Below are 25,538 nucleotides of genomic sequence, written 5' to 3' on the forward strand. Positions count from 1 at the left end.
TATATACCAACCTCATAACCTCTCCTATGATAGCCTTGACTCCATACTCGGCGCTCCACACAGACACGGCCTGGGCACACACAGACGACACCTGCTCAAAGTGCTGCAGCAGCTGGACCACCTTCACACTCGCACCTGCCGAGGGAACAGAATAGGGATCGTAGGGAAACATCATGCACAGGTCAAATTACAGCCAAGCAGCCCAAGCTGCAGTGATCCTAAATCCAGGCATGAAGAACTGCTGGTTGAAGGTCCCTTCTCTGCCCCAGATAAGAACAGAACTGGAACAGACGGATATGCTCCGCTGACAATTTTAAAAAAGGGAACACCGCACAATTTAAGAATGAATATAGGAAGCAGCGCCATAATTTATACCCGATGACATCACAAGTCTGAGTCTTGGTTCCCTGGTTGAGAAAGAGCTGTTCATATTTACAAATATTGATCGACTGTCACTAAGCTACAACAGTGTTCTCAACCCTTTTGATACTCATAAAAAGCCCCCCCCCCCCCCCCTACATAGTCAAGCATAGACCGAAGGAAAACTTCGGCTCAAAATGATGTTTTATTTCCTTAATTTAGACACCTAGTTATTAGAGTTGTCTGAATGCCCTCAGATTACCAAAGAAAAAGTTCATAACCATCAAAAAGCCCTCAACTCAAGAGACGTGGCTTCCAACCACCTGATACATACACATTCATAACAAACAAACAAAATCAAACACACCCACACTGTCCGCAGCCTCCTGCCTGTCCTTTCCCATTTCTTTGGGTAGGGCAGAGGGTGAGGGAGGCCACTAGTTAACTGTGGGTGGGCCCTTACAGCAGAGTAGCACAACTCCACCACACTGCCAAGATTACCCACCAACCAGGAGGCTGGAGCGCACGACCTCTGGGCCTAACTGGCTCATACTTGCCATGATATCATCACTGGGCATTAGGGCTGTCTTAAATACTTCGAAGCTTCGTTCGATGGCACAAGCTACGAACATTAAAAAATTCATTTCAATTCAAAAAAAAATTCGTATTTTTTATTTTATTTTTACTTCGGTGTGTGTGTGTGCATGGGGCCATTGGGTGGGGCCGGGGGACAAATACACTGGAGGAAAGTAACCCAGCTCAGCACTGCCCAAATTATATCATCACTATTGCCTGTTTGAAGGATATCATCCTCAAACACATATACACCACCTACACTCCTATTCTCAGTCCTTGCCCCACAATGGTGGAATGAACTACCCACCCCAGTTAGGACAGCCGAATCCCATCCAATCTTTCGCCGTCGACTAAAGACGCACTTCTTCAACCATTATCTGAAATAAAATTTAAAAAATAAAATAAAAAAAATCTAACCCTAACTAACCTTACTGTGATGCACTTGTCCTAATAAACTAACCTACACTGTAACACGCAACACTTTGATGAATATTGTTACTCAGCTGATAGAGTTGTATCCTTCCTGATGACCTGTCGTACAGAACTTGTAAGTCGCTTTGGATAAAAGCGTCAGCTAAATGACTAAATGTAAATGTGAATGTAAATGCCTTGTAGAATTCCACACATAAGAAAGAAAGATACTGGGATGAATAAACAAAATAGGAAATAAAATGTAGAAATGCATGCAATACATAAATAAATATGAATCTCCATATATGAAATAGAACATTTAGATAAGGTGCTACTGAGATGTTTTGGTGAGTTCTTTGTTTTTTTGTGGAAGTAGCCCTTCTTAAAAATGCATGAACATTCACTGATAATTGGTCTGTAGTGGAGTCTACAAGTAGGGATGCACGATATTGATTTTTTGACACCGATAACTTTATGCTCCTCAAGCCGATATCGATAACCGATATGTATTGTATTATAATTTGTATATATATATTGTATGTATATATATATATATATTTTTTTTTTTATCAATTTTTTTTATTTATAAGCTCCGACGTCATCGGTACTGCTATCGGTACTCGAGAAAATATGGATTTTTTTTTTTTTAGGAATTTGAACGTCGCAAACTAATCTTGTTGGCCGTTTTCTATCTCTCCTCCCTCGGTCTCTCTCTGCCTGCGCGAGCGGGCTGTGCTCTTACACACACAGGTGCTGCCGAGTAGACAGCTCTGCTCTCGACAGCACCCGTGTGTGTGTGTGAGTGAGTGAGTGTGTGTTTTTTTTAAATTCGAAGCTTCGAATTAAAATCGAAGCTTGGCCCCGAAGCTTCGATTGCCAAAAAAAATCGAAGGTCAGCCCTACTGGGCATTTAAACCAGTGGACTATGGGAATAATATTACCGTCTATTAGGGGTGGGACGGTTCACAAAATGGACGGTTCGGTTCGTATCACGGTTTTGGGGTCACGGTTTTCGGTTCGGTTCGATATACGTTAATTTGTATTAAAAAAGAATTTAACACTCAAATCTAAACATGCTTCATTTATTATAAAAAAAAAAGAAGTTTACAGTGTTAGTGTTTACAGCCTTAAATAATGTTTGGCACACAAAGACCGAACTGACTGAAAAATATAGGCTACATTTGTCAAAGTATTAACTGGCAGCATACATCAAACTAACACACACACACACACTGTACTGTTTAAAAACACTGCTCTGTTCATTCTATTTTTAAAATACGTACATTATCTGTCTACATTTATTCAGACTAACATTATTTAAATATTGAGTGCAACTGTGGTGGATTAAGTAATTCGGTGAGTTGGAACTATCTATGGGTTGGCGGGTCCCCACGGACATTTTAGCGTGTGGGACCTTCAGCTTAGGAGGAGTTCATAACATCAACAAGCAGCACGAAAGCGGCAATAGTCCCGGTTGGAGTTAGTAAAACACAGTTGTATGTTAGCCTTCTTGGATGTTGAATAAACGCCTATCATTGTCTTTAAACACCCCGCCTCTCAGACTCTCATTTCCTCCTCTGCTAGCTAGTAGCTACGGTAACATTTCGTTGACTGTATTAGCTGGGGCTAGTGCTAACATAGTTAAAATGTGCGTTGTGTTGTACAAACTGCTAACGCTATGGCAAGATGTGTGTAGGCCTATGTAATGTTAATGGCTATGTTTTTAAAGTCGTAATGAAGATTGATTTATATTGTGCTTGCCATTTTTACACAAACTGACTAGCACCTGGCTGCAGTGCTGCTGCTGCATGCAGCCAGTGCTCACCTCTCCCGGCTCCGCCAAATGATTTTTTTTTTTATTTGCGCGTCATCTGAACCGTACAGATACAGACGCCCCCAACGTGAGGGTCGTACCGTACGGTACACGGTTCGGATGCGTACCGTCCCACCCCTACAGTCTATTGTGCCTCATACCCAATGTGTGTAATGCATTTATTACAGACTCGTCTTCTAGTAACTACTGGGACGCAGGTAGGATAGTGAGCCGATACCAGGCAAAAATTATTCAAAGAATTCCCCCAATACTAAAATCCACCAAGAATCACGTGTAAACAGAGGCCTGCTCAAGCCCCCCCCCCACCATAGTCAAGCATAGGCCGAAGAACGGCTCAAAATAATGATTTATATTTCGAATTTTGAGCCAATTAACTTGATTAATGATTGGAGGGCTTTAGATTTCAAATATTCATTATTTCAGAAGAAAAAAACATCCTATACAAAATCTTATGAGCACGGTAATGTATTTATATATCTATACGTGACCCGCCAAACATCTTACGATAATCTTACCCCAGGTTGAGAACCACTGACCTAGACCATAGGAATAAAATATGATTTCTTACACCCGAGTGATATTTCCTTTTAACCCTTTAATCGCCAAGGACGACTTAACACGTCATTCTCCGCCATGCGTAATCTGCGAATGACGTCTTACAGCGTCTTTGAGATCAATATTTAAAAAATCTGTCATGGCAATCATATTTCACCCACGGAGACTTGAGACTTGCCGTTGATCTCCTCTCAACTCTCCAACGGTTCAAGACCGCCATCTGGTGGCCGATCGGCGAATCGCCAAAACCGGAAGTGGTGCTCAACCATATTTCGTCCGGGCACTCGCTATCGATAGCGGGACTCCATCTTGATACACTGGACAGCAATCGGTTGCAAATAACTCGATAAACAACATGATTTGGACGCATATAGTATTATACAACCTGGAAATGGATCGCATAATAGCGATCTTTCTGCTCCACGCTGATCACCCAACGGTCAGAGGAAGCCACGGTGAGTTTCAGCGTGTTTGATTATTATTAAACGTATAATCTGCTCCGATATATATATCGCCCATACTACATGAATCATTTAACGTCGACCACGGACGTATAAACCCCCCCCCCCCCTCCGGTCACCAGCAGATGATGAGGCATGACGTGTAGGACCTTGTACAATTGACATTTTTTATCTGACGTCAATCGGTATCAAACTACATTTGATGATCTAATTATGTATTTATGGCTATAACTCACGTTCTGCAGAATGCTGCAGAAAACGATAAAAACATATTTATACTTTACCGTATTTTAGTATGAATATGTGAATGAAAAAGTAGAACGTTGCTACATCCTAAACGATAGATACTTGACATTGAATGGGCCATAGTAATGTCAATTTAGCAATACAATTTAAAAAGTTATAGCCCTGCAAAGAAGGGGAACATCTCCATAGACAAATAGAGCTGGCAGAGGACGGTATAAGGCCCGACATAAGCGTGGCAGACAAAGGGTTAAGATTCATGGGCTTGTTTGTGTGCATATGAATAAGGGAGACTAACCCAGGAGGTGGTTGTATTTCTTGATCAGCACCCCCAGCAGGTGGATTATGGTATCTCTGGTGGGCTTGCTCTTCACATGGCCGACGGTCGGGTTCTCAAGGAGCTTATAGCAGCAGCAGGTTACACAGCTAAGAGGGGAATCACACCAAGACAAACAGACCTGCCTTAATTTTGTGGAGTAATCTGGACCCATATTCATAATGGAATGCAATGGCTGATCCGAGACCAGCATACATGATGATTACATTAGAAGGGCTGCCGATTTAGAATTTTTAATTAGTGAAGTCATGTGGAATGCAGGGCTCCAGACTAACTTTTCTCACCACCGTCCCGAAATACAATTTTAACCGTCCCAAAGTGAATGGAAACAGTCCCAAAAATCGAAATGTCGTTTCTTTACTTTGGTTGTCGTCTATAGTTGTTGCCATAAAAAAAACACAATTCAAATTAGGAAATAAATTGTATTTTTATTTGAAATAATTAATTAATAAACACTTTCAGCGCTAGAGGTCACTGTGGGCCGTGTGGCAAGAATGCCAGCGCTTTAAAGAATAGGGATACATGCCGTGTTTGCAGGGCTAAAACTATATTAAATATCATAGCTATGGATATAAAACTATTGCCCATTTGACATCTAGTATCTATCGTTCAATTTTTTTTTATCTACCTTTTCTCCCATTTTTTTTCAATTTTTCTCCCCAATTTCGTATTGTCCAATTCTACCCTCCCCTGTCTCGAACGCTGTTAGGCCATGTCTCCCACAAGCCGGCTGCAATGTGGACGAAGCCTTGCATCACGTGTCCCCTCCGGTACTCGAGGAGGCAGCAGTCGCATCTTTTCACCTGCACAGCGCAATCTCTCAGCGGCGAGGGTCTGCGTGGGAGGGACGCGTGTATACTTTCCGCAACGGAATTCGGTTTCCGGGTTCCTCTGATTGGCCGCGACCCCCACGTGACGCGCCCCCCTATCCACCGCTGCTGCTGCCCGCTGCGGTGACGCTCGCCTGTGTGTTGACGCGCGCGGCATGCACTTGACTGCCGCTTTCAATTTGACGCTCGCTTCCTGATGAGACACGCTTTGCTCGCTGCTGTTTAATAATATTGTCGCTTTTCACATCGCGAATATCGTCGCTTTTCACATCGCGTGCTCTTGTGCAGTCATCTTGAGTCAAGAATCACTTTTCCCACTTCAATGACAGAGCTCTCTTGTTTAATAATATTGTCGTGTCAAATCTTAATGTGCTACGCTCTCTCATCCAATCTAGATTAATCTATCTGCAATCCTGGATTTAATCTAGATTAATCTAGATTAAAATGGCTTAAAAAAAAAAAAAAAAAAAAAAAAAAAACTGCCGAAGGCATTAAAAATATGTGTGTTCTACCCAAATAATGACCAGAAGTAAGTCCTTACTTTTTCTTTCCTCCTTATGTTTCTCAGGCCAAGGTGGCCCATTACACCATGAGCCCATCTCCCGTTTCCAAAATGCATTACAGACTGTTTGAAAAAGCTGTTTTGCTATGATAATTGTTAATGAAATATCAAAATAATGTTCAATAAGATGTACTTGTGTTTAATAAGTTGTTTTATTCAGAAGTTAACACAAAAAAATAATATTACCAGTACAGTACAGTATCTAGCACTCTCAGGAGCAAAACAGAAAGAATCATTTCAAACTTGAACTATGTGACATGGCTTGAATCAACTGCTCCAGTGGAGTTGCTCAGTGGCCAATGGTGTCAACTGTGGTTGTACTGGGCAGCTCCCAGGTGTGAATGGAACTGTGTGAACGTGAAACAGGGTGTTCCTGAAAAAGAGCATCTGTGCTCAGCGAACCTACCATGGGTAAATAAAGGTAAAAAAAAAAAAAAAAAAAAAATTAGATTAATGCGTTAATTATATTATCGCGCGATACTAGTATAGCGTTAACGCAGCACGTTAACGCCGTTAACGGCCCAGCTCTAGTTAAAAGCCTACGACGACGGCGCAAGCAGCTGCAAATCTAGCCCCTTTCATGACTGTGATGCAACCCTTGGTTGAATACGCAGTCACTTATTGCTCCGTAGTAGCCAGGTTAATTTGCACCACCAAGCACTGCTTAAAAGCTAGCGGCTTGAGCCCTTGGGTAATTTCTGTCAAACTTCTTTAATTTAGCAAACGCCTCGTCAATAGGTACAAGCGCCACGGGTTCCTTTGTAGCTGGCTTTGGATTCACAGCAGCTTTAGCTGCTCGCACGTCGTCGTAGGCTTTTAACACACCATCGTAGCGGTGGTGATGTTGCAGGTGACTTGTTAGGTTGGATGTATTATAAGTTATTGACGGATTGTGAATTTTCATTTGGAAAAATAAATATAGTCACTTTATCAGTCAAAACTGTTGTGTGTGAACAAGACAGCGAGGGGGCGAGCATCAACTAAGCAACAGACAGTGGCACGAGACGTGCACCGTTTGACAGTGATATGCGCTGCATATTTGCAAGTGCTCTCTTGACTGAGAAGATGGCCAGTTCCGCTGGAATTTTTATGACAGATTGTGATATTGTCGCGGGTCTTGTGCAGTGGTCTCGTGCCACTGTCAACTAAGCCAGTGGTTCCCAAAGTCGGGGTCGGGACCCAAAGGTGGGCCGCGAGCAGCCACGGGACTTAGAAGCAGGCCAGGACAGTGTTTCTAGTTGTATTCTAAAATTCTATTCTATTGTATTCTAAAATGTGACTATATGATTTTATATTAACTTAATAAATAAAAATCTACTTATTTCAACGAACATTTCAAACTAAATAACAGATTATGCACATAAAACGCTGAAAACAACCGAAGCAACAATAGTATTTTAATGAGGCTATTATTATTATCATTATTATTTTGCAACAAGTTAGCCCTCTCATAAATAGCACATATAAATGAATAACTAACTTGAACTAACTTAATAGGATTGAAGTGATATTTGGCTTAAAAAATCTGTCACCAGGCAAAAAAAAAAAAAAAAAAAATTGCATTGGGCCGCGGCTCTCTGACGCCTTATTTTCTGGGTCCCGGCCTGAAAAGTTTGGGAACCCCTGAACTAAGCACACCGTTGAAAGTGATATGCACTGCGTATTTGCGAGTGCTCTCTTGACTGACTGTTTGACAGTGATATGCGCACTGACAGTCGGCTCAATTGACATTCCCATGTAAAAAAAAATCCTCTTCGTCCCGGGGAGGATTTCTGTTCAGCCCAAATACATATTTATCGTCCCCGGACGGTGTTAGACTCGAGCCCTGGTGGAATGACCAGTAATTATTTATCAATAGTTCCATTCTAAAAACCTGTGACAACAGGCTCCAATCCAAACTATAGGATTTCTACAGTACAGAGGAAGCAAAGATCCCGTTTGCTGGTTCCTGCCTGTATATGTACCACTACGCTTTGCTTGCTTCATGTAACATCTGGGCAGGGGTGCTCCAGTAGCACACCATGTTACCGCGCTGCGTCGCGGGACTCCGTGCTGCGTCACGGATCTGGTCGACTCCGAGTTCGATTCCCGGACTCGCCGTCATTTGCCGAATGTCTCCCCCTGCTCTCTCTCCCGTTTCACCCTACAACTGTCGGTCATGCTTGACCAGAAAAGCGATAAACGCTAAAAAATAAAGTTTTAAAAAAAAACATCTGGGCAAATTAACAGACTGAAATTCACTTTAGATCTCCTGGGTGACAAGTATGTCATGTCATCTTACCATAATATCACCTAAATATAAAATCCGGGCCACTTATTTTAAAAAAACACTTACCCCAAAGATGTTGAAATGGTCCAACTACTCAATATTCAACATATAAAATACTTAGTTCTGAGTAAGTAAAATGACAGCCCCTGTGAGATCTAAAGTAAATTTCAGTCCATGTTAATTTGCCCAGCTGTGATATGAAGCAAGCAAAGCGGTACATATACAGCCAGAAAATGCCGCCAATGATGTTAACAGCGCTACGGCTCATGGAGAAATCACATAACTAATGAGTCCAGTCAGTGCAGCGGTACCAGAGCCTGTTCCCCAGCCCAGAGGCCCCACACGGAGCACGGTACCTGATGAACTCCTCCTCTACCAGGGAGAGGCTCCACAGGGAGCGGATGTCCAGCTGGAGGAGCTGGATGAGGGCTTGCAGCACAGTCTCCCTCTGGGAGTCCCACTGGAGCAGCCCTTCTCCGCTAGCCTTGGACTTCTTCCCAGCCTGCGCAAGAACCATAAACCAGTTACTGATGGATCTCAAGTCACCCAGCCTGCACAAGAACCATAAACCAGTTACTCAAAGATGAATCTCAAGTCCCCTAGTTATTAGAGTTGTCCGAATGCCCTCAGATTACCAAAGAAAAAGTTCATAACCAAAGAACCCTCAACTCAAGAGACATGGCTTCCAACCACCCGATACATATACATTCATACAAACAACAAACAAAATCTAAAACACACCCACACTGTCCGCAGCCTCCTGCCTGTCCTTTCCCATTTCTTTGGGTAGGGCAGAGGGTGAGGGAGGCCACTAGTTAACTGTGGGTGGGCCCTTACAGCAGAGTAGCACAACTCCACCACACTGCCAAGATTACCCACCAACCAGGAGGCTGGAGCGCACGACCTCTGGGCCTAACTGGCTCATACTTGCCATGATATCATCACTGGGCATTGAAATCAGTGGACTATGGGAATAACATTACAGTCTATTGTGCCTCATACCCAATGTGTGTAATGCATTTATTACACTCATCTTCTAGTAACTAGGGATGCAGGTGGAATAGTGAGCCGATACCAGGCTTTTTTTTTTTTTTTTTTATTCCTTCAATACTAAAAATCCACCAAGAATCATGTGTAACATCAGAAACCAAAGTAATGGGATTTTCTGCATTTTGACACATGAAGAAGTATGCTACTGGAGAGAAATGGATTACCGTATTGGTCCAAATATAAGACAAGTAGACAACCCCTATTTTTAAAACTCATTTTTGGAAATACTTTTAAGACCAAATCCTGTTTTTATAAAAATAAAGCTATTTCTGTCCATCTCGAGGAAGGGGCCACTTTGCAGACCGCATCAAGCATTTCTGATTTTTAAGGCGGCTTTTTGAGATCTCCATCTTCTAACATTACTACATCATATTTATTGTCTGCTTGACAGTCGTTTGATGCACCTTTTAAGGCAGAATGAACTATTGACCCTAAATCTCCTGAGTGAAGGAACGCAGCATTGTTCTCAGTAGTGACCACAATATCAGTGGTGCATCCACACTAGTAACCATACCTTGCTTGGTGCAGTGACAATACTCTGTCTGTAGGAGTCACCCTCAAGGCTCTCAGTGAGTTTGCAGAGAAGGAAAACGCTCATCTTAACGGCGTTCAGCTGTTCCTTGCGGTCCGCAGAAGAGAAGGAGGTGGACATGAGGAGTGCGGGTAGGGAAACAGACAGGCCGCTCACCACTGCAGAGACGGACGATACAATAAGACCAATGTCAAGCACAGTGCACTTCCCCAATAGAGCTGGCTTCCTCCTAAATGCAATCTTCACAAACGATAAAAATCGCTCACCTTGTCTAAGCAAGTCCAAAATGTCTTCTTTCACCTTCAAGTCCAATGCATTGCAATGCCTAAAAGACAACATACGTGGCTAAACACACACGCATATATATATATATATATAGCCGATTACATGCCCACTCTGTACATTGTGCACACTACTCTTATTAAGTTATACCACTAGCCAGTATGGCTTACCAACCATCATAGTGTATTCATACTTATACCATTGTACATACATCAGATTGGAAATATTTACTCAGTGGCTTCGTTATATACCAGTAGGGCTGCAACGATTAGTCGACATAATCGACGACGTCGATTATAAAAAATCGTCGACGAGAAATTGTTGCGTCGATTACCGGTAGTCATTAAAAAATAAAAAATAAAATAAAAATTATTAAAAAAAATGTGTGCAATATCTATCTTTGTGAGAGTGGCTTCTCAGGGTTCCAGACAACATCATAACATGATGATCCCATAGCAAATTTTGGACATTGAAAACATTGTTCCCCTGCAGGAGATGATGATCAGACTACACACACAATACATTACACACGCACTCCTCTCACTCACACACAGCGATCGGAGTAAGACACACACATACACACTCACACACAGCGATCAGAGTAAGACAGACACACATACACACTCCTCTCACTCACACACAGCGATCAGAGTAAGACACACACACATTCACACTCCTCTCAGCTCTCACACAGCAATCAGAGTAAGACACACACATTCACACTCCTCTCACTCACACACAGCGATCAGAGTAAGACACACACACATACAAATTACACAGTACACACCTCTCACTCACACAGCGATCAGAGTAAGACACACTCCTCTCACTCACAGCGATCAGAGTAAGACACACACACATTCACACTCCTCTCACTCACACACAGCGATCAGAGTAAGACACACACACAAATTACACAGTACACACGGACTCCTCTCACACACAGCAAACAAAAGACCTAGAAGTCTGTCTGATCTGACTCATCCCCCTCTCCCCTTACAGCTGTTCCACGTCACCCTCCTGGTCCAAGTTACAGCCCCATCAGCCGCGGTGCTGGGGGCAGATGCTGCTAGTTATTTTTCTTTTTTATTATTATTTTTTTAGTTATTTAAAGTACACTTCCACTTTAATTTGTATTATTTAATTTATTTATCTTTTTATGAGTGATTGCTGTATTGTTCTTCAAATACATTTTCATTTAAAGTGGCTTAAGATCCAAATTCAAATGTTTCATGAGTCATTATTTTAATTTGCTATGGGATCATCATGTTATGATGTTGTTGTTTGGTCCTGACAAGAGTCTCAAAGTCTGGGGTGATGGTAGACAAGCAACTCTGAGGTCATGCTCAATGTCCAATCTGTTCCTCTGCTCTGTCTTCAGCTGGACCAGAGCTGAGAAGCCACTTTCACAAAGATAGGTAGTTAAAAAAATATATATATATATCCTTTTATTTTTTTTTACGTAATTGGTTTTCGATTAGTCGACTAATCGAAAAAATAAGACAGATTAGTCGACTACCAAATTAGTCATTAGTTGCAGGCAGCCCTATATACCAGTATATTCCAATTAATCAGTTGTTACACTGTATATTATGTTATGCACTTTACCGTTACCTTGCATGCAGGTTAGATGCCAAATTATTTTCGTTGTACTGTACTTGTGTGCTGTACGATAATACATTTGAATCCAATCTATTTGCAGGACACATCAGCAGCTGGCATGTGTAGCACTTGATTGATTCAACAGTAGCAGCCGGCTAACAGAACACAATCAATACTTACTGTAGCACGCTATAACCTGTGTCAAAGTGTTCCAAGATACATAAAGGTCCTTGACTTCTCAATGCAGCTTTGAAACCTTGCGTGTGGAGAGAAAGGAGATAAGAAATAGGAGTTAAATTTTTTTTAATAGCTAAAACACTAAATACACCTCTCAGTCTAGGTGGCTCTGTACTTACTGTTGAGGTAAGGAGGCAGCTGTTTCGGTGAGACCACATCCTGGACAACATACTGGTTAATACCCCCCGTCTTCACCAGGTCACCCACGAATGCAGGCACAAAAAAGTCCCACGACATCCCTGTGGGTATAAAGAGGCAGGTAGGTAGGTAGGTTTTATTTAGACAACAAACATACAGATCACATGAGTATTTGCTTCGTCAGGGATAGAAACGAAAAGCCCAGACTTATTTCCATCGTTGTCCCTGGACAAGGCTAGATGACTTTGGTAAGTTTACCTATTCAACTTGTTTAACTTAGCCGGTTAACATTAACGTAGCTAGTTAGCCCCCAACTGAGACAGCTGTAGCCGCAGTTAGGGGCTAGAAATCATCTTGGCTAGTAACTAGCTAACGTTAGTGGTAAACGTAACGTATCGTAGAACAGTTACATAAAACAGTTGATAGCTTGTATTGCTAACTTAAGTTTTGTTCAGTTGTGTAGTGAATAGAAAGCAATTGGCTAACCTAACATTAGCCAAGCTAGCTCATGTCTTGTTATTAATTCGCTTGATCATTCCAATGTAACGCTAGCATTAGGCTAACGTTAGCATTATACAATCCAAATAGTTGACGGTGTCTTTTGGACCAGATATGTTATCGTGTATTGTTAACAGTAACTACAAATGAAGAAGCTGATACTCACCAGAGTTAGTTGCAGTCCTAGTCGCCACAATTAGAACAAATTAAAACAATGCTCTGCTCTGCTCCTCCACCCCACTGTCTCCAAACGGTTCTAAGGGACAGGGTTTGAATCATTTCTACAACGCGCCAAGCCTTCTTCTTCTAGTATGGACTATGCGCTTCTGGCGCATTGCTGCCTCTCCGGCTGGAGATGAGTACTGCTCCTCAATAGGCACCATTCACCGATATCATCAGATAGCCATAATTACACTATGTATAATTTACACTCATGTCAGTTTCGCTTTATTAATGATTGTTGTCCTCTAACAAAAAATAATAAATAATATGTCTCCACCACAACATGGCCACTACTTCCAAGTTCCAGCTAGATGATCATTTCCTCCATCACTCCACATTCCTTACACTTTCCATCCTTTTGGTTTTCCCACCAAACAGTTCACTCCTCAGTCGTCTATTCAGTCTGTTCCATTTAATCTTCACTATTCCCATTTATGATACCATGTCTTTTTCTCTTTTAGTTGAATGGGGAAAAAACACTGCCTGCTCGAGATCTCTTTTCCACACTTTGCTGCCATTGCCCTTACACTACCATACGGCCATGTCCGCTTCCATTCATTGTGCTAAGCTAGGCTAACATGCAGCCAGATTGTGAACGCACAGAGGAATGGTAAATGGCTGCTTTTTTTTTTAATAGCGCTTTCATCCAAGGACCTCCACATTCACACGCACTGTACTGAGGTTGTGCTGAAAGGTGCTGCTGTGCTTCTGACTGCACTGCCAGAAACAAAACACAAGCAAAGTTACAAAAGACGACACAGGCATTGTTTTTGAGGTAGTAGCTGTATTCAAATAATTGAAAACACAATTTCAACCGTACCAATGTTTCAGCTACAGAAATGGCTTTGTCATGAAACACGTTTTTATGAGCCAGTTTAATCAAACGTTGAAAAGAAATAATTTAACCTACTACCACAGAAAAACAAATACTAATACTGTCCAAGACACAGCATTGGTCTTTTTTTTTTTTTTTTACCCTTGCCTCTATGCTTCCTAAATAAATCTAGTGTTCTAAGACTAAGCACATTATAAACTAATGTTATCCAACAAAGCATAGTTATCCAGCATTGGCCAAATGTTTTCAGGAAAAACTATACTCCCAAGTTTGTAGTCTTATACATGTACACAGTAGCAAGGACACTAGAACTGTCAAATCCTTAGGGGCAATTGTAGTGTTTATTGTTCAATTACAAAACAAAGTAAAAAAAAAAAAAGTCACAATAAAAGCACCAAATGTAACTAACTAAAAGAAAGAAAATAAAATAAAAATCAATATCAACAATTTAAAAAGAAAAGCAATATTTAAATATGTTTGTAACCTAGTCTCCTTCACACACCGCATCAGACCAAGGCAATCAAATGAGTGAATCAAAACAGCACCAAATGTTAAGGAAGATAGGGGGGGAAAGTAATACCAATACCTAATGTAGAAAATACTATTCTTCCCACTCTCTGTCTATCTGATGTGTGTCCCGTCTTTTGTTCCAGGAATCCAGGTTTCCAAGTGTCTTTATTTTCTCTTTCTGTCTTGAGAGCAGCGCGGGCAATACCTACACGGCATGAATGGAACAATTAAATACAGAAGGATCTGATCAAATCCAGAAGACTTTCATTGCCTAAGCGACAGTAGCTAAGATTGTAAATCCTCTCTTAAATGTTCAGTGACTGAACTACTTACCATTTCCCTCTCGGTTTGGTCGTCAGGCCCACGCATGCAAAATGGAACCACTCGATGGAACACTGGAAAAAACCAACACAAAATTAGATTGAAAAAAACTTGAAACCACCAATAAATAAATAACCACTAAGTGGTCTTACAGACTATTTAGGGTTGGCTGTTGTGGCCCAAAACCTCCAGGACCATAGCTGTATAGTAATAATCCTAGCTGCTTAAATCCATCTTCTGGTCGAGCTAACATACCGTTATAGCAATAAACCTAGCTGCTTAAATCCATCTCCTGGTGGAGCTAACATACCGTTATAGCAATAAACCTAGCTTAAATCCATCTCCTGGTCGAGCTAACATACCGTTATAGCAATAAACCTAGCTTAAATCCATCTCCTGGTCGAGCTAACATACCGGTATAGCAATAAACATAGCTTAAATCCATCTTCTGGTGGAGCGAACATACCGGTATGGCATTGGTGATAAAAACCTAGCTGCTTAAATCTATCTCCTGGTCGCGTTGGAGAAAAGGTAGCCTCTTATCAAATAAATCAATGCGTGTGTTGGACCAGAAAGGCGGAAATCAGTGAGTTTCTGAATGTGAACAAGGAAGTACACGTGCAGAGAGAGAGAGAGACAAGCATGAGATAAATTCTGGGTAGATTTCTTCAATATAATTCTATGGCTTATCACCATAATGTCTGCATTTAAAAGAAAAGTTTAACAACACAAACTAAAATCTAAAAAAGGAAGCTATGCTCAGGAAAATGGTTGGGGGGCGATGTAAAATGAATATCGTGGCCAACTTCATCACAATAACCGCTTTTTAAAAATAATGTAATTGCACGTCCCTCAGCTGACTGAAACTTAAGAAAATACTTTTCAGTTGACACTCACGTCAGTGTTATCACAGCCAATCATCTCGCCGTAGGACACCTGATGACACAGGCAGTAGGTGGGCTCGTTGGGGTCAACCGGCATGTCCAGCACGTCAGAGGGGTGCACATTCCCAAAGTTGGTGGTAGGGGTGTTGAACTCCCCTCTGATAAGATAATCAAAGTCTGAGTATGTAATCCGTGTACATTTTTAAAAAGGTGGGTTTTTTCTGTTGTTAAAAAAAATACATGTATTCCCACTTTATCCAATCAAGAGAGCAAACCCTAGATATTTTTACTTATTTCAAGAAATCTTGCCAAGACCAATTTGCTTACTGCACCGGCAGATTCATTCACTTGTTTCAAGCATACAGTATATTTGCTTAAAATTAGTTTTTATTTCAGACCATTTTTTACACTTCCCTCTTCTGATTGGATAAAGTGGGAACGGGATAACAAAACATGTATTTTGTGTTTACTGCAAGGCAGAGGGACTGGGAGACTCATGTTACTGACCAAACACTCTATATCAGTGATGGCTGTCAGAATGTAGAGATATTATTTTAACAAAAAAACATGTACAGTACCTTTTAAAAAGTTAAACGAACATTTTATCAAACATTATAATGAGTTTCATAGGCGTTGTGCTATCTAAGCTACCTAGTTACACGCATAACTGCATACAATTAAACTCGATTACAATGTACAGTTTGCAACCACTTCTTCAGTAGAACATATGAAGACACATCTGATTATACTGCGAGTTACCCATTTTGGAAAAGGACATATATTGTGGTTTCTGAAGGTTAAACTTGCCCCATTGGATTGGAGTCTGGTGAGAGGATGCAGCACAGTGCTAAGTTTCTCAATACTAAAGCAATCAGTGAAATTATGGCCTGTACTAGTCAACACACCATGCCAGACAATGTTTAAATAGGGCCTAGGTAAAAAAAAGAAAAGTGAACCCGTCCTTTAGTGTTAAGATATAAACCACAAACATACAAAGCGAACACAAGGCAAACTGGAAAGTATGTTCATGAAGGACACATAATGAAACGTACGGTTGGAGGAGTTTGACTTTCTTCTGCGCACTCTTAGGACTTCCATCTTCATCTGAACTCTTCACTTTAGACCTGGTTTTAGCTGCCTTCTTCTCCTTCTGCCTGGAGTCACCTGAGAGGGGGAAATCAACCAGCCATTTCAAATGTATTTCATGACCATGCTATGTGTATGGGTGTAACCATTCAATCCACAATGGTTAAATTCTGATTACTTACAAAGATTTCACTACATCGTAAAATAAAAAACTTCGGACTATGGTTAAATTAAATTTAATATTTAGTGCAAGTGTAATTGGCATACAATTGTGATGAGACTTATTCAGTCTGCAATAAATTATTATAGGATCAAAAGCATACACCACACCATTAGTTCACAGCATTATGTCTATAAATGTATTAAGGTAAACATCTATAATGAATTATAACAGGCTCTAATTCATGTTTGAGCTATTCAAAACTCTTATAACAAACTTATAACTAGGGTCTTAAAACGAATGCATCAATAAGAATTTGGAAATCTGACACTGCACTGATCAAAATCTGTGTGTGTGTCTACGTAACTAAAGTATCACAGATAATTCACATTCAGCTACCATAATAGCCATCATTGCAAGACAAAGAATGTCATCATACAAAATGGAAGATACATACTTTTCTTTCCCTTACTGGAAGTGGAATCATAATCCGTGCTTTCAATTTGCTTCTCCTTCAAGTCAGCCTCAAAACGGGCCAGGTCTGTATCAAGGCGCCTGATGTGCTTGTCGACCTGCGGAAACACAGTCCATCAGAACCTAGTGGGGACACACTAGTGAGGCATGATAATTCTGCACAATATCACCCACAAACCGTTTTATCAGTACTAACCATCTCATAGGTCTGCATTGCCAGTTGCACTTTGTCATCTCCAAACTCCTTGCATTTAGTGTATGACTGCTGAATCTGCCTCAATATGGACAGCTTCTGCTCAGAGGAGAGGGTCCTGGCGTTGGATGTGTACTCTTTAGCCAGAGAGTCTATCTGCCCCTTAAGATCTGCAGAACGGTGAAGGAAAGAAACCATTGCCAATAACTACACAATCAATCAATCAATCAATCAAATTTATTTGTATAGCACGTTTAAACATGACGCTTGTCAACCAAAGTGCTTCACATAGCTAAGCTAAGTACAAAGAAAAGTATAAAATAAACAGAAAAATAAAATAAAATCAACGGATAGACAAAGGAAAAACAGAACAACACGTCAACAAGTACGGCAAGAGTCAAAGTGAGTCAGGGAAGGCCAGGCGATATAGGTGGGTTTTGAGTTTTGATTTAAAAGACTCGATGGAGGGGGCAGATTTGATGGACATGGGGATGCTGTTCCAGAGGTCAGGGGCTGCGACCGCAAAAGCATGTCCCCCCCCTAGACTTGAAGTTAGACCTACGAGTGGTTAGGAGACCCTTATCAGCCGATCTGAGGGCCCTGGCGTTGGTATAGGGGGTGAGGAGGTCTGCTAGGTAAGCAGGGGCTTTACCATTTAGGGCTTTATAAACCATTAAGAGGACCTTGAAGTCTATTCTAAAGCGCACCGGGAGCCAGTGGAGGGAGGCAAGTACAGGGGTGATGTGAGCTCTCTTCCAGGTACCTGTGAGCAGTCTAGCGGCAGCGTTTTTGGGGAGTTGTAGACGGGCTATGGTGGATTTATTTAGCCCCAGGTACAGGGAGTTACAGTAGTCTAAGCGTGAGGATATGAAGGCGTGAATTACTCTTTCCAGGTCTGAGGGGGAGAGAATGGCCTTGATCTTGGCTATGGACCGGAGCTGGAAAAAGCACCCCTTCACCACAGAGTTTACCTGCCTATTGAAGGAAAACTCGGGGTCAAAGAGCACGCCCAGGTTTTTAACAAAGGGCTTGACTAGGGGAGACAGGTTACCCAGGCTGCTGGCAATGACATTGGTTTGGTTTGGAGGGCCGAAAAGGAGGATTTCACATTTTGAGTGATTGATCTGTAGAAAATTGTGTGCCATCCAGCATTTGATGTCGTCTAGGCAGGAAGGAAGACTGTCAAGATTGTTTATATTGTTGGGTTTCATGGGGAGATAGACCCGAGTGTCGTCAGCATAAAAATGGAAAGAGATGTTGTGTTTTTTAATTATCAGACCAAGGGGCAGCATGTATAGGGAGAATAGGATAGGGCCAAGGATGGAGCCTTGTGGAACCCCGCAAGAGAGAGAGGCAGAGGGGGAGGAGCAGTTTCCGATGTTAACGGAGAAGCTTCCATCACTGAGGTAGGAGGTGAACCATGACAGGGCTGTGCCACTGACACCAACTGCCTGGTGAAGACGGTCAATGAGGATAACATGGTCTATTGTATCGAAAGCTGCACTGAGGTCTAAGAGCATAAGGACAGCGCAGTCCCGGCTGTCTGTAGTGAGGAGCAGGTCATTGGTGACCTTAAGCAGGGCAGCTTCTGTGCTGTGGTTGGCTCTGAAACCTGACTGAAATGTGTCCAGGATGTTATTCAAGTGCAGGTAGGGAGACAGCTGAGAGAGAATAGCCTTTTCAAGGACCTTTGATAGGAACACTAGTCACTAGGACAGATGAAGCTGCTATACTAGTACCGATACGCCAGTGTACATTGAACCCTCTTGTGTTCAAAATGACAGACGTTGTTCTATGCACAACAATGTATACTAAATGGCAAGCTATCAGTCATTCGGGGCTCTGCCCCATTCCTAGAAGTTACATTATTCAAAAAGGCAAAGGGTTCTTGGGTAGACACAATGTGCAGACAAAAGTTAAAATCCCCATTATCCTCACCCTCTGTGCGTTGATCTAGATCCCTCATCAAATTGAAGTTTCTCTGCAGTTCAAACGGCAGGTTCTCTATGCCTGGTGTGATGAAGGGAAGGATAATCATTCATTTAAGTTGCGTTTATTTGAGTGCATAACAAGGAAGCTGGCGAACAATAACTGCTGGCTATTCTCTACGTTTACAATTAGCATGATGTGTTCACAGCAAAACCCCACTCTAGCAGCAAGCAACTGGAAAGGACAAGACTATAGAACATTGCTTGTTAACTAACGTCAGTCAATGCATGACTGTACTATAAGGTTACCAATGTGTAACTATTTGTAAATGTTAACCTTTTCGCTAGCTAATGTTGCAGTGACAGTGCACACAAGCTACAATGCGTTACTCCAGCGAATAGACGGAGCTCAAACCCGTTGGTTAGAATTTAACATGGAAGCATTAACCTTGCGATTTACGTGGGTTAACAAATAAATCAACATACAAATACAGAAATAAAATGTCAATTTAATGGGCATTTGCATGTAGCCAGTAACACAACAAGCGGAGAAATAACTTACTATCCAAATAATGCTCCAAATACATTCCCGCCGCCATCTTGGAAAATGTAAACAACACAACTTCCGGTTGAGAAGGAAGATCTCTGATTGGCTATCTCCATACACGTTATCGCGTAATTTATTTTATTATTAAAAATATAAATCTCGTAACATGTTTACTTCTGTAATTTCTACGACTATATTTACAATATATGGCAAGTGATACATCAGTAGTAGGCTCTTTAGAAAACGTAGCACACAATGTAAACACAATTACAACTTCATACCAGAAAGTATTACTATGCCTATGACGACCAAAGAAAAATAAGTGATCTGTAGTTTCTATTTCTTCCATCACAGAATATAAAGCTGTTGTGATCAATGTAGAATCTTTGTCTAAGGAGTTCTCCTGAAAGATATACATCATTTTAAATACTTTGAAGTGAAGCTATTTTGCTTTTGGATAAAGGCAAGTTTAAGAAGTGAATGCATAATTTCCTTAAGGTGGCCTGACAAAAGGTTATGAGAAGCTGAGTTACTGCTGCATTGCATAGGATATAAAACACTTGCAGACTAGGGTCGCTTTATTTGGCAAAATCTTACTTGAGAAATCATGTCCATCAGTCATCAGTGAAGGGGAATGGGGCAAGATTAGAGGTAGTGTTTTTAGCTATCAAAATAAGTCAGTATGATATAGTAATCTTATATAGTTTACAGTAGCATTGGACATTAAAACATCATACAGAATTCCTCAAAAGGTAAGACCCCCCCGGATTATACAGTCCTTTTATCTTCTCTTTATACTCTCCCCACATCATACAACAATAACACTAAAGAAAGGGGATGACAAAACAAATTAGAAACCATTTATTATACCTTACAAATGATTTATGCAATGTACAACATCCATTATATATGCCATTTATAACATTTCATTGTGTTGTCATTTGATCCAAACTAAATCAAACTAGAAGCATACAGATAAAAAAAGGAACGAACAGCGGCCCTTTCACCACATGCTGAGAACCTACTAGTGAGGAGACCAGTTCTGTTTCTCTGTACATGTTCAGCCTTCACTTCAATCTGAAAATATGGCTGATATGAAAAGGCAAAAACTGTGCTCCAGCTTGGTCTAAACAAGATCCGTAATTTTTTTTTGAAAGAGTTTCTTCCAGTTTGGCTCTTCTGAACTCAACCTGAAGCACACAGATCCAAAAGAAAAAAACAACCTACCCCAGCAGAACAGAAGGGGCGCGGCCGCGCGGGTACTGTATGGACCTACAGGTCACTGAGCTCTGGGAAGCTCTTACATCATCTAGAAATGAACATTATGTTTACATGTTGTTCATTGTACCTCCTCCTGTTGCAGCAATTTCTTCAGCTTTCTGAATTTATTCTTTCCTAATCTGGTCTTCTTCTTTATGGGCGTCCTCTTTTTATCACCCTTTCCCCCTGAGCCTAACGCTGTGGCCTCCCCTGCTGCCTTGCCCTGCGTCCCTTTCCCAGTCCCTCCATCCATCTTGGCAATCTTTGCCTTTTTCGGTCCACTGGGGAGGTCCTTCTTGCCTTTTTTCTGGACGTTTGTCACTGTCTTGGCTGCGGTTCCATTGGTTTGGGCCTTGCCAGGGACAGTCGTCTTGGACTTGTCCATTGGCCCAGATTTGGATGGTTTCTCCTCAAGAGTGTCCATGACTTCTAGTGCTTCAGAAGTCTCAGCGTCCTCTTCTATAGTGGCAGAAGAAAAGAGTATTGGGATGAGTTCTTCTTACAGGGGAACACAGCAATCAATTTAACAATGCATGCAATGTTATTCCTGTGGTCTATGACAACATATACAGTATTAGTAAACATGAAGGGGAACCTTCCTGGAGCCATAAAACTAGATAATCATCACAAATGTGCGATTATATCAGGTACAAAATCTGAACTGTTCCACAGACAATGGATGGGAGAATGATTTTATGAACCTAGAGAATGTTTTTATACACAAGCTTTATTCTACAGTAGTCTTGTAGATTCTGGATCGGACAATACACACCAATTTCCAGAAGATTCCCCTGGCTGCCACCACTGTTACCATCAACATGCGGGATTCTAAAATAGAGTGATGCTCCCTTTTAAAACAGGACTCTACCATGATGAAACTGGACAAGAGGTTACCTTTTCCTGCTGTTGTAGTTGGGATCGTGTTTGAGAACTTCTTCAGCTTGGCCACAAAAAAGCCATCCATGTTGTGAGAATGAGGGTAGAATCGTCGAGTGAGACGGAGAGACGGATGGAATCTGCGTTCTTTGAACCTAAATGGATGAGAGCATTGAAGAGTGAGAGGGTCTGCTTTAAGCAAAGTAGCAAAGCATACCTGGAAGCATTCTGGTCAGCCCTACTCGTTTACCTGGTGAAGCCCTCTTTGCCAAAGTCCAGTCCAGTAGGAACTAGTTTGACGTTTCTTTTCTTCAGAGCGTAGTCCACCACCCACTCGTTCTCATCCACCTAGTGGGAAACAGTTTGGTCACAGTTTCAGTCATGCTGTGAAGTTACTCCAGTTCCCAATCAAAACATCTGCCAAACTACTAACTCCAATACCTTGTTTACACAAACAACCTCGGTTAAACGCTGGTTATTGACCCATGTCCTGGTGCTGAGGTGCAATTCACACAGAGCCACAAACACTGGTGGTTCCAAAATGCCTTTGATGATGATGATGAATAGTTTATTTTCGGTCTTTGTTTACAGATAAATCAAAAATACACGTGTGGACTATCAAAAGGAAAAGAAAAAAATCACAAATGTACATATTGAAAGTAAGCTCACACACAAAATCCAAACTCAATGACTGAAAAAAGGAATAGGCTGAAGCACATGCTTATTTTTGCCTATCCTTTACAATTCTTAAAAACTAAATATACTTTAATATAAGAAAGAAAAACTTAAAATATGCTGCAAGATATAATTTCTCTTCTTTTTCTTTGAAAGAAAAAGAAAAGAGAAAAATAAATGTTTGATGTTTTACTCAAAACTGTACTCCTGAATTATTTTATCCTTCAGGGTCTTTTTAAATCTCCCCTGAGAAGTACACAACTTCAACCCATCACTAAGACTATTCCACAATTTAACTCCCAAAATTGAAACACATCTAGCTTTTACATTAGTTCTTACCTTTTTATATGTTTTAAGAATACACAACCCTCTTAAATTATACTTTCCTTCTCTTGGTTGAAAGAGACATTGAATACAAGCTGGTAGGTTCTTACTCTTAGCATGAAAAATGATCTCCAAGGTTTTTATGTAAACCATATCTACACATTTTAATGTGCAGGACTTTATGAATAATGGATTTGTCGATTCAAGGTAACTAGCTTTATTTATTATTCTAATAGCTCTTTTCTGTAGTTTAATAATAGGATCTATATTTGTTTTATAAACATTCCCCCAGAAGTCAATACAATATGACATGTATGGCACCACAAGTGAAAAATACAACCTTTGATATATTGTATATGTGGCTTCCAACATCTATAATCACACCTAAGAATTTTGTTTCATATACTCTTTCAATTTCGGTTCCATTTAAATTCAGTTTAATTTCACAGTCGTTAGGAACACCACCAAATACCATACATTTTGTTTTGTTTTCATTAACACTTTCAGTGCCCAGCAGGGGGCGCACGATTTAGTGCTTGAATGCCCAGCATCCACTTAGCGTTAACCCTTTCTCTGCCACGCTCATATCCATCCTCGTAGCCAGTCTGCCAGCTCTATTTGGTCTATGGAGATGTTCACCTACTTTGCAGGGCTATAACTTTTTTAATTATATTGCTAAATTGACATTACTATGGCCCATTCAACATCGATTAGCTATCGTTCAGTGTGTAGGAACGTTTTACTTTTTCATTCACATATTCATACAAAAATACGGTCTAGAGTATAAATATGCTTTTATCGTTTTCTGCAGTATTTCATAGAACGTGAGTTAGCCATTTATGCATATATTACATCATCAAATGCAGTTTGATAGCGATTGACGCCAGATTAAAAATGTCAATTGTACAGGGTCCTAAACGTCATGACTCGTCATCTGCTGGTGACCGGAGGGGGTAGGGGGGGGGGTCGTTTATAATGCAATGACCGACGTTAAATGAATCATGTAGTATGGGTGATATATTGATCATAGCAGTTTGTATGGATAATAATAATCAAAAATGCTGAAACTCACCGCAGCTTCCTCTTACCGTTGGGTGATCAGCGTGGAGCAAAAAGATCGCTATTATGGGATGTTGATCTAGATTAACCATTTCCAGGTTTTATAATACTATATACGTCCAAATAACATTGTTTATTGAGTTATGGCAACGGATCGATTATCCAGTGTGTCGAGATGGAGTCCCGGGAGCGATAGCGAGTGGCGGACGGAATAGGGGGGACACCAAGCACTTCCGGCCCCACTTCGGCGATCGGCCACCAGGTGGCGATATTGAACCGTTGGAGAGTTGAGTGGAGATCCCCAGCACCCGTCAATGATCCGTCGGTGAAATATGAATGCCATGAGAGATTTTTGAAATATTGATCTCGATGACGTCGTAAAACGTCATTGGCAGATTACGCATGGCGAGGAATGACGTCTTAACACGTCATTGGCGATTAAAGGGTTAATATCGCCTAATCTATGTTTTAAATTATGGCTATGTGTCTAATCTGCCCGTCGCTTATCAATGACTCATTTTCCAGTCAACATTGTCGAAGCGGATTGTTTTTTTATCGGTTCATTTCCGTTTTATAGCATCTTGAAAAGCCCTCGTTTTCAAGGAAAATAAAAATATTCCATAATAAACGGAATATTCTAGAATACACAAACGCAAATTTTTCTGCCTATTTATGAATAGTTTTCAAATAAACGCTAGATTATCGATAGTATATGTGTACGTACGCACGCTATATAGGCGATCCGATATCTGCTCTGATATATTTCCTGATCCGCACAGCCAAACAGCCATATCAAACATAGGGGAAAAGCTTATATCTCCGTGAAAACAGGTCTGATTATTAAGGCCATGTTTAGACAGAGAGTCTGAACAGAAACCGCAAAAGTCGTCTTGCGGTCTCACTTTTAATGTTGCGTTTAGACTAGTGTTTTGGGATGGAATTCTGCGTGCAGACGAGGCTGTAAAGACTCGAGACGACGGAGCCCCGCTGTCAAACGATTGGTGCATATGTCACATGACGTGCTGTGAAGACCCGCCCTACTCTGCCTCTGATTCGCAGACTGTGGGTGGGGAATGTGATTGGACCAAAGCAGAGTCACTCACAGACAGTGGGTCCAGTCACTAATAGTTGTGATAGCCGCGGGACAGATTCTTGTGTATTTAAAAGTACTGCCAATGTAGCCTTCAGGTGATCGCCATGGATAGAATCAGACATGCTTTGTTTACGCTTCTAGGCTACTGGCGCATGCCTGTGATGTAAGCAGTACGCGCGACAAGAGCCTTGACAACCCTTTCGTCATCGTTTTATGCGGTTTGACAGTTTAGATGATAGCGCAAAGGTTTATCGTTTCTAGGAATTCCACCCAAGAAGGTGGTCTCACTTTTTTGCGATTTCTCCCCGTAAAAA

The 25,538-nt window shown here is 41.2% G+C and overlaps 3 protein-coding genes across 4 annotated transcripts in view; all 3 read right to left on the bottom strand.

Annotated features, from left to right (window-relative positions):
• The window catches only part of ncapd2 (non-SMC condensin I complex, subunit D2), a 122,713-nt gene extending 109,676 nt beyond the window's left edge, over positions 1-13,037 (bottom strand). Inside the window, exons 1-8 of the mRNA XM_084336989.1 lie at positions 12,944-13,037; positions 12,261-12,380; positions 12,085-12,160; positions 10,287-10,345; positions 10,003-10,178; positions 8,795-8,940; positions 4,739-4,866; positions 12-135 (exon numbers count right to left, since the gene is read on the bottom strand). Coding sequence (XP_084193115.1) covers positions 12-135; positions 4,739-4,866; positions 8,795-8,940; positions 10,003-10,178; positions 10,287-10,345; positions 12,085-12,160; positions 12,261-12,378 — 827 coding nt within the window. The 5' untranslated portion in view covers positions 12,379-12,380; positions 12,944-13,037. The remainder of the gene's footprint in view (positions 1-11; positions 136-4,738; positions 4,867-8,794; positions 8,941-10,002; positions 10,179-10,286; positions 10,346-12,084; positions 12,161-12,260; positions 12,381-12,943) is intronic.
• Positions 13,038-14,156: 1,119 nt separating this feature from the next.
• On the bottom strand, positions 14,157-19,994 carry ing4 (inhibitor of growth family, member 4). The gene is made up of 8 exons (XM_084336263.1): positions 19,953-19,994; positions 19,401-19,472; positions 17,466-17,632; positions 17,253-17,367; positions 16,602-16,713; positions 15,563-15,707; positions 14,678-14,739; positions 14,157-14,549 (listed from the first exon to the last, which is right to left on the bottom strand). Exons 1-8 carry the CDS (start codon positions 19,987-19,989, stop codon positions 14,510-14,512), a joined length of 750 nt encoding a protein of 249 aa, XP_084192389.1. The 5' UTR covers positions 19,990-19,994; the 3' UTR covers positions 14,157-14,509.
• Positions 19,995-20,783: 789 nt separating this feature from the next.
• The window catches only part of nop2 (NOP2 nucleolar protein homolog (yeast)), a 30,784-nt gene continuing 26,029 nt past the window's right edge, over positions 20,784-25,538 (bottom strand). For both annotated transcript variants that reach the window (XM_084336985.1, XM_084336984.1), the window contains exons 14-16: positions 22,324-22,421; positions 22,092-22,228; positions 20,784-21,656 (exon numbers count right to left, since the gene is read on the bottom strand). In XM_084336985.1, coding sequence (XP_084193111.1) covers positions 21,277-21,656; positions 22,092-22,228; positions 22,324-22,421 — 615 coding nt within the window. In that variant the 3' untranslated portion in view covers positions 20,784-21,276. The remainder of the gene's footprint in view (positions 21,657-22,091; positions 22,229-22,323; positions 22,422-25,538) is intronic.

This window comes from Notolepis coatsorum (genome assembly GCF_963971535.1).
Source record: "Notolepis coatsorum genome assembly, chromosome: 19".
Classification (NCBI taxonomy): Eukaryota; Metazoa; Chordata; class Actinopteri; order Aulopiformes; family Paralepididae; genus Notolepis; species Notolepis coatsorum.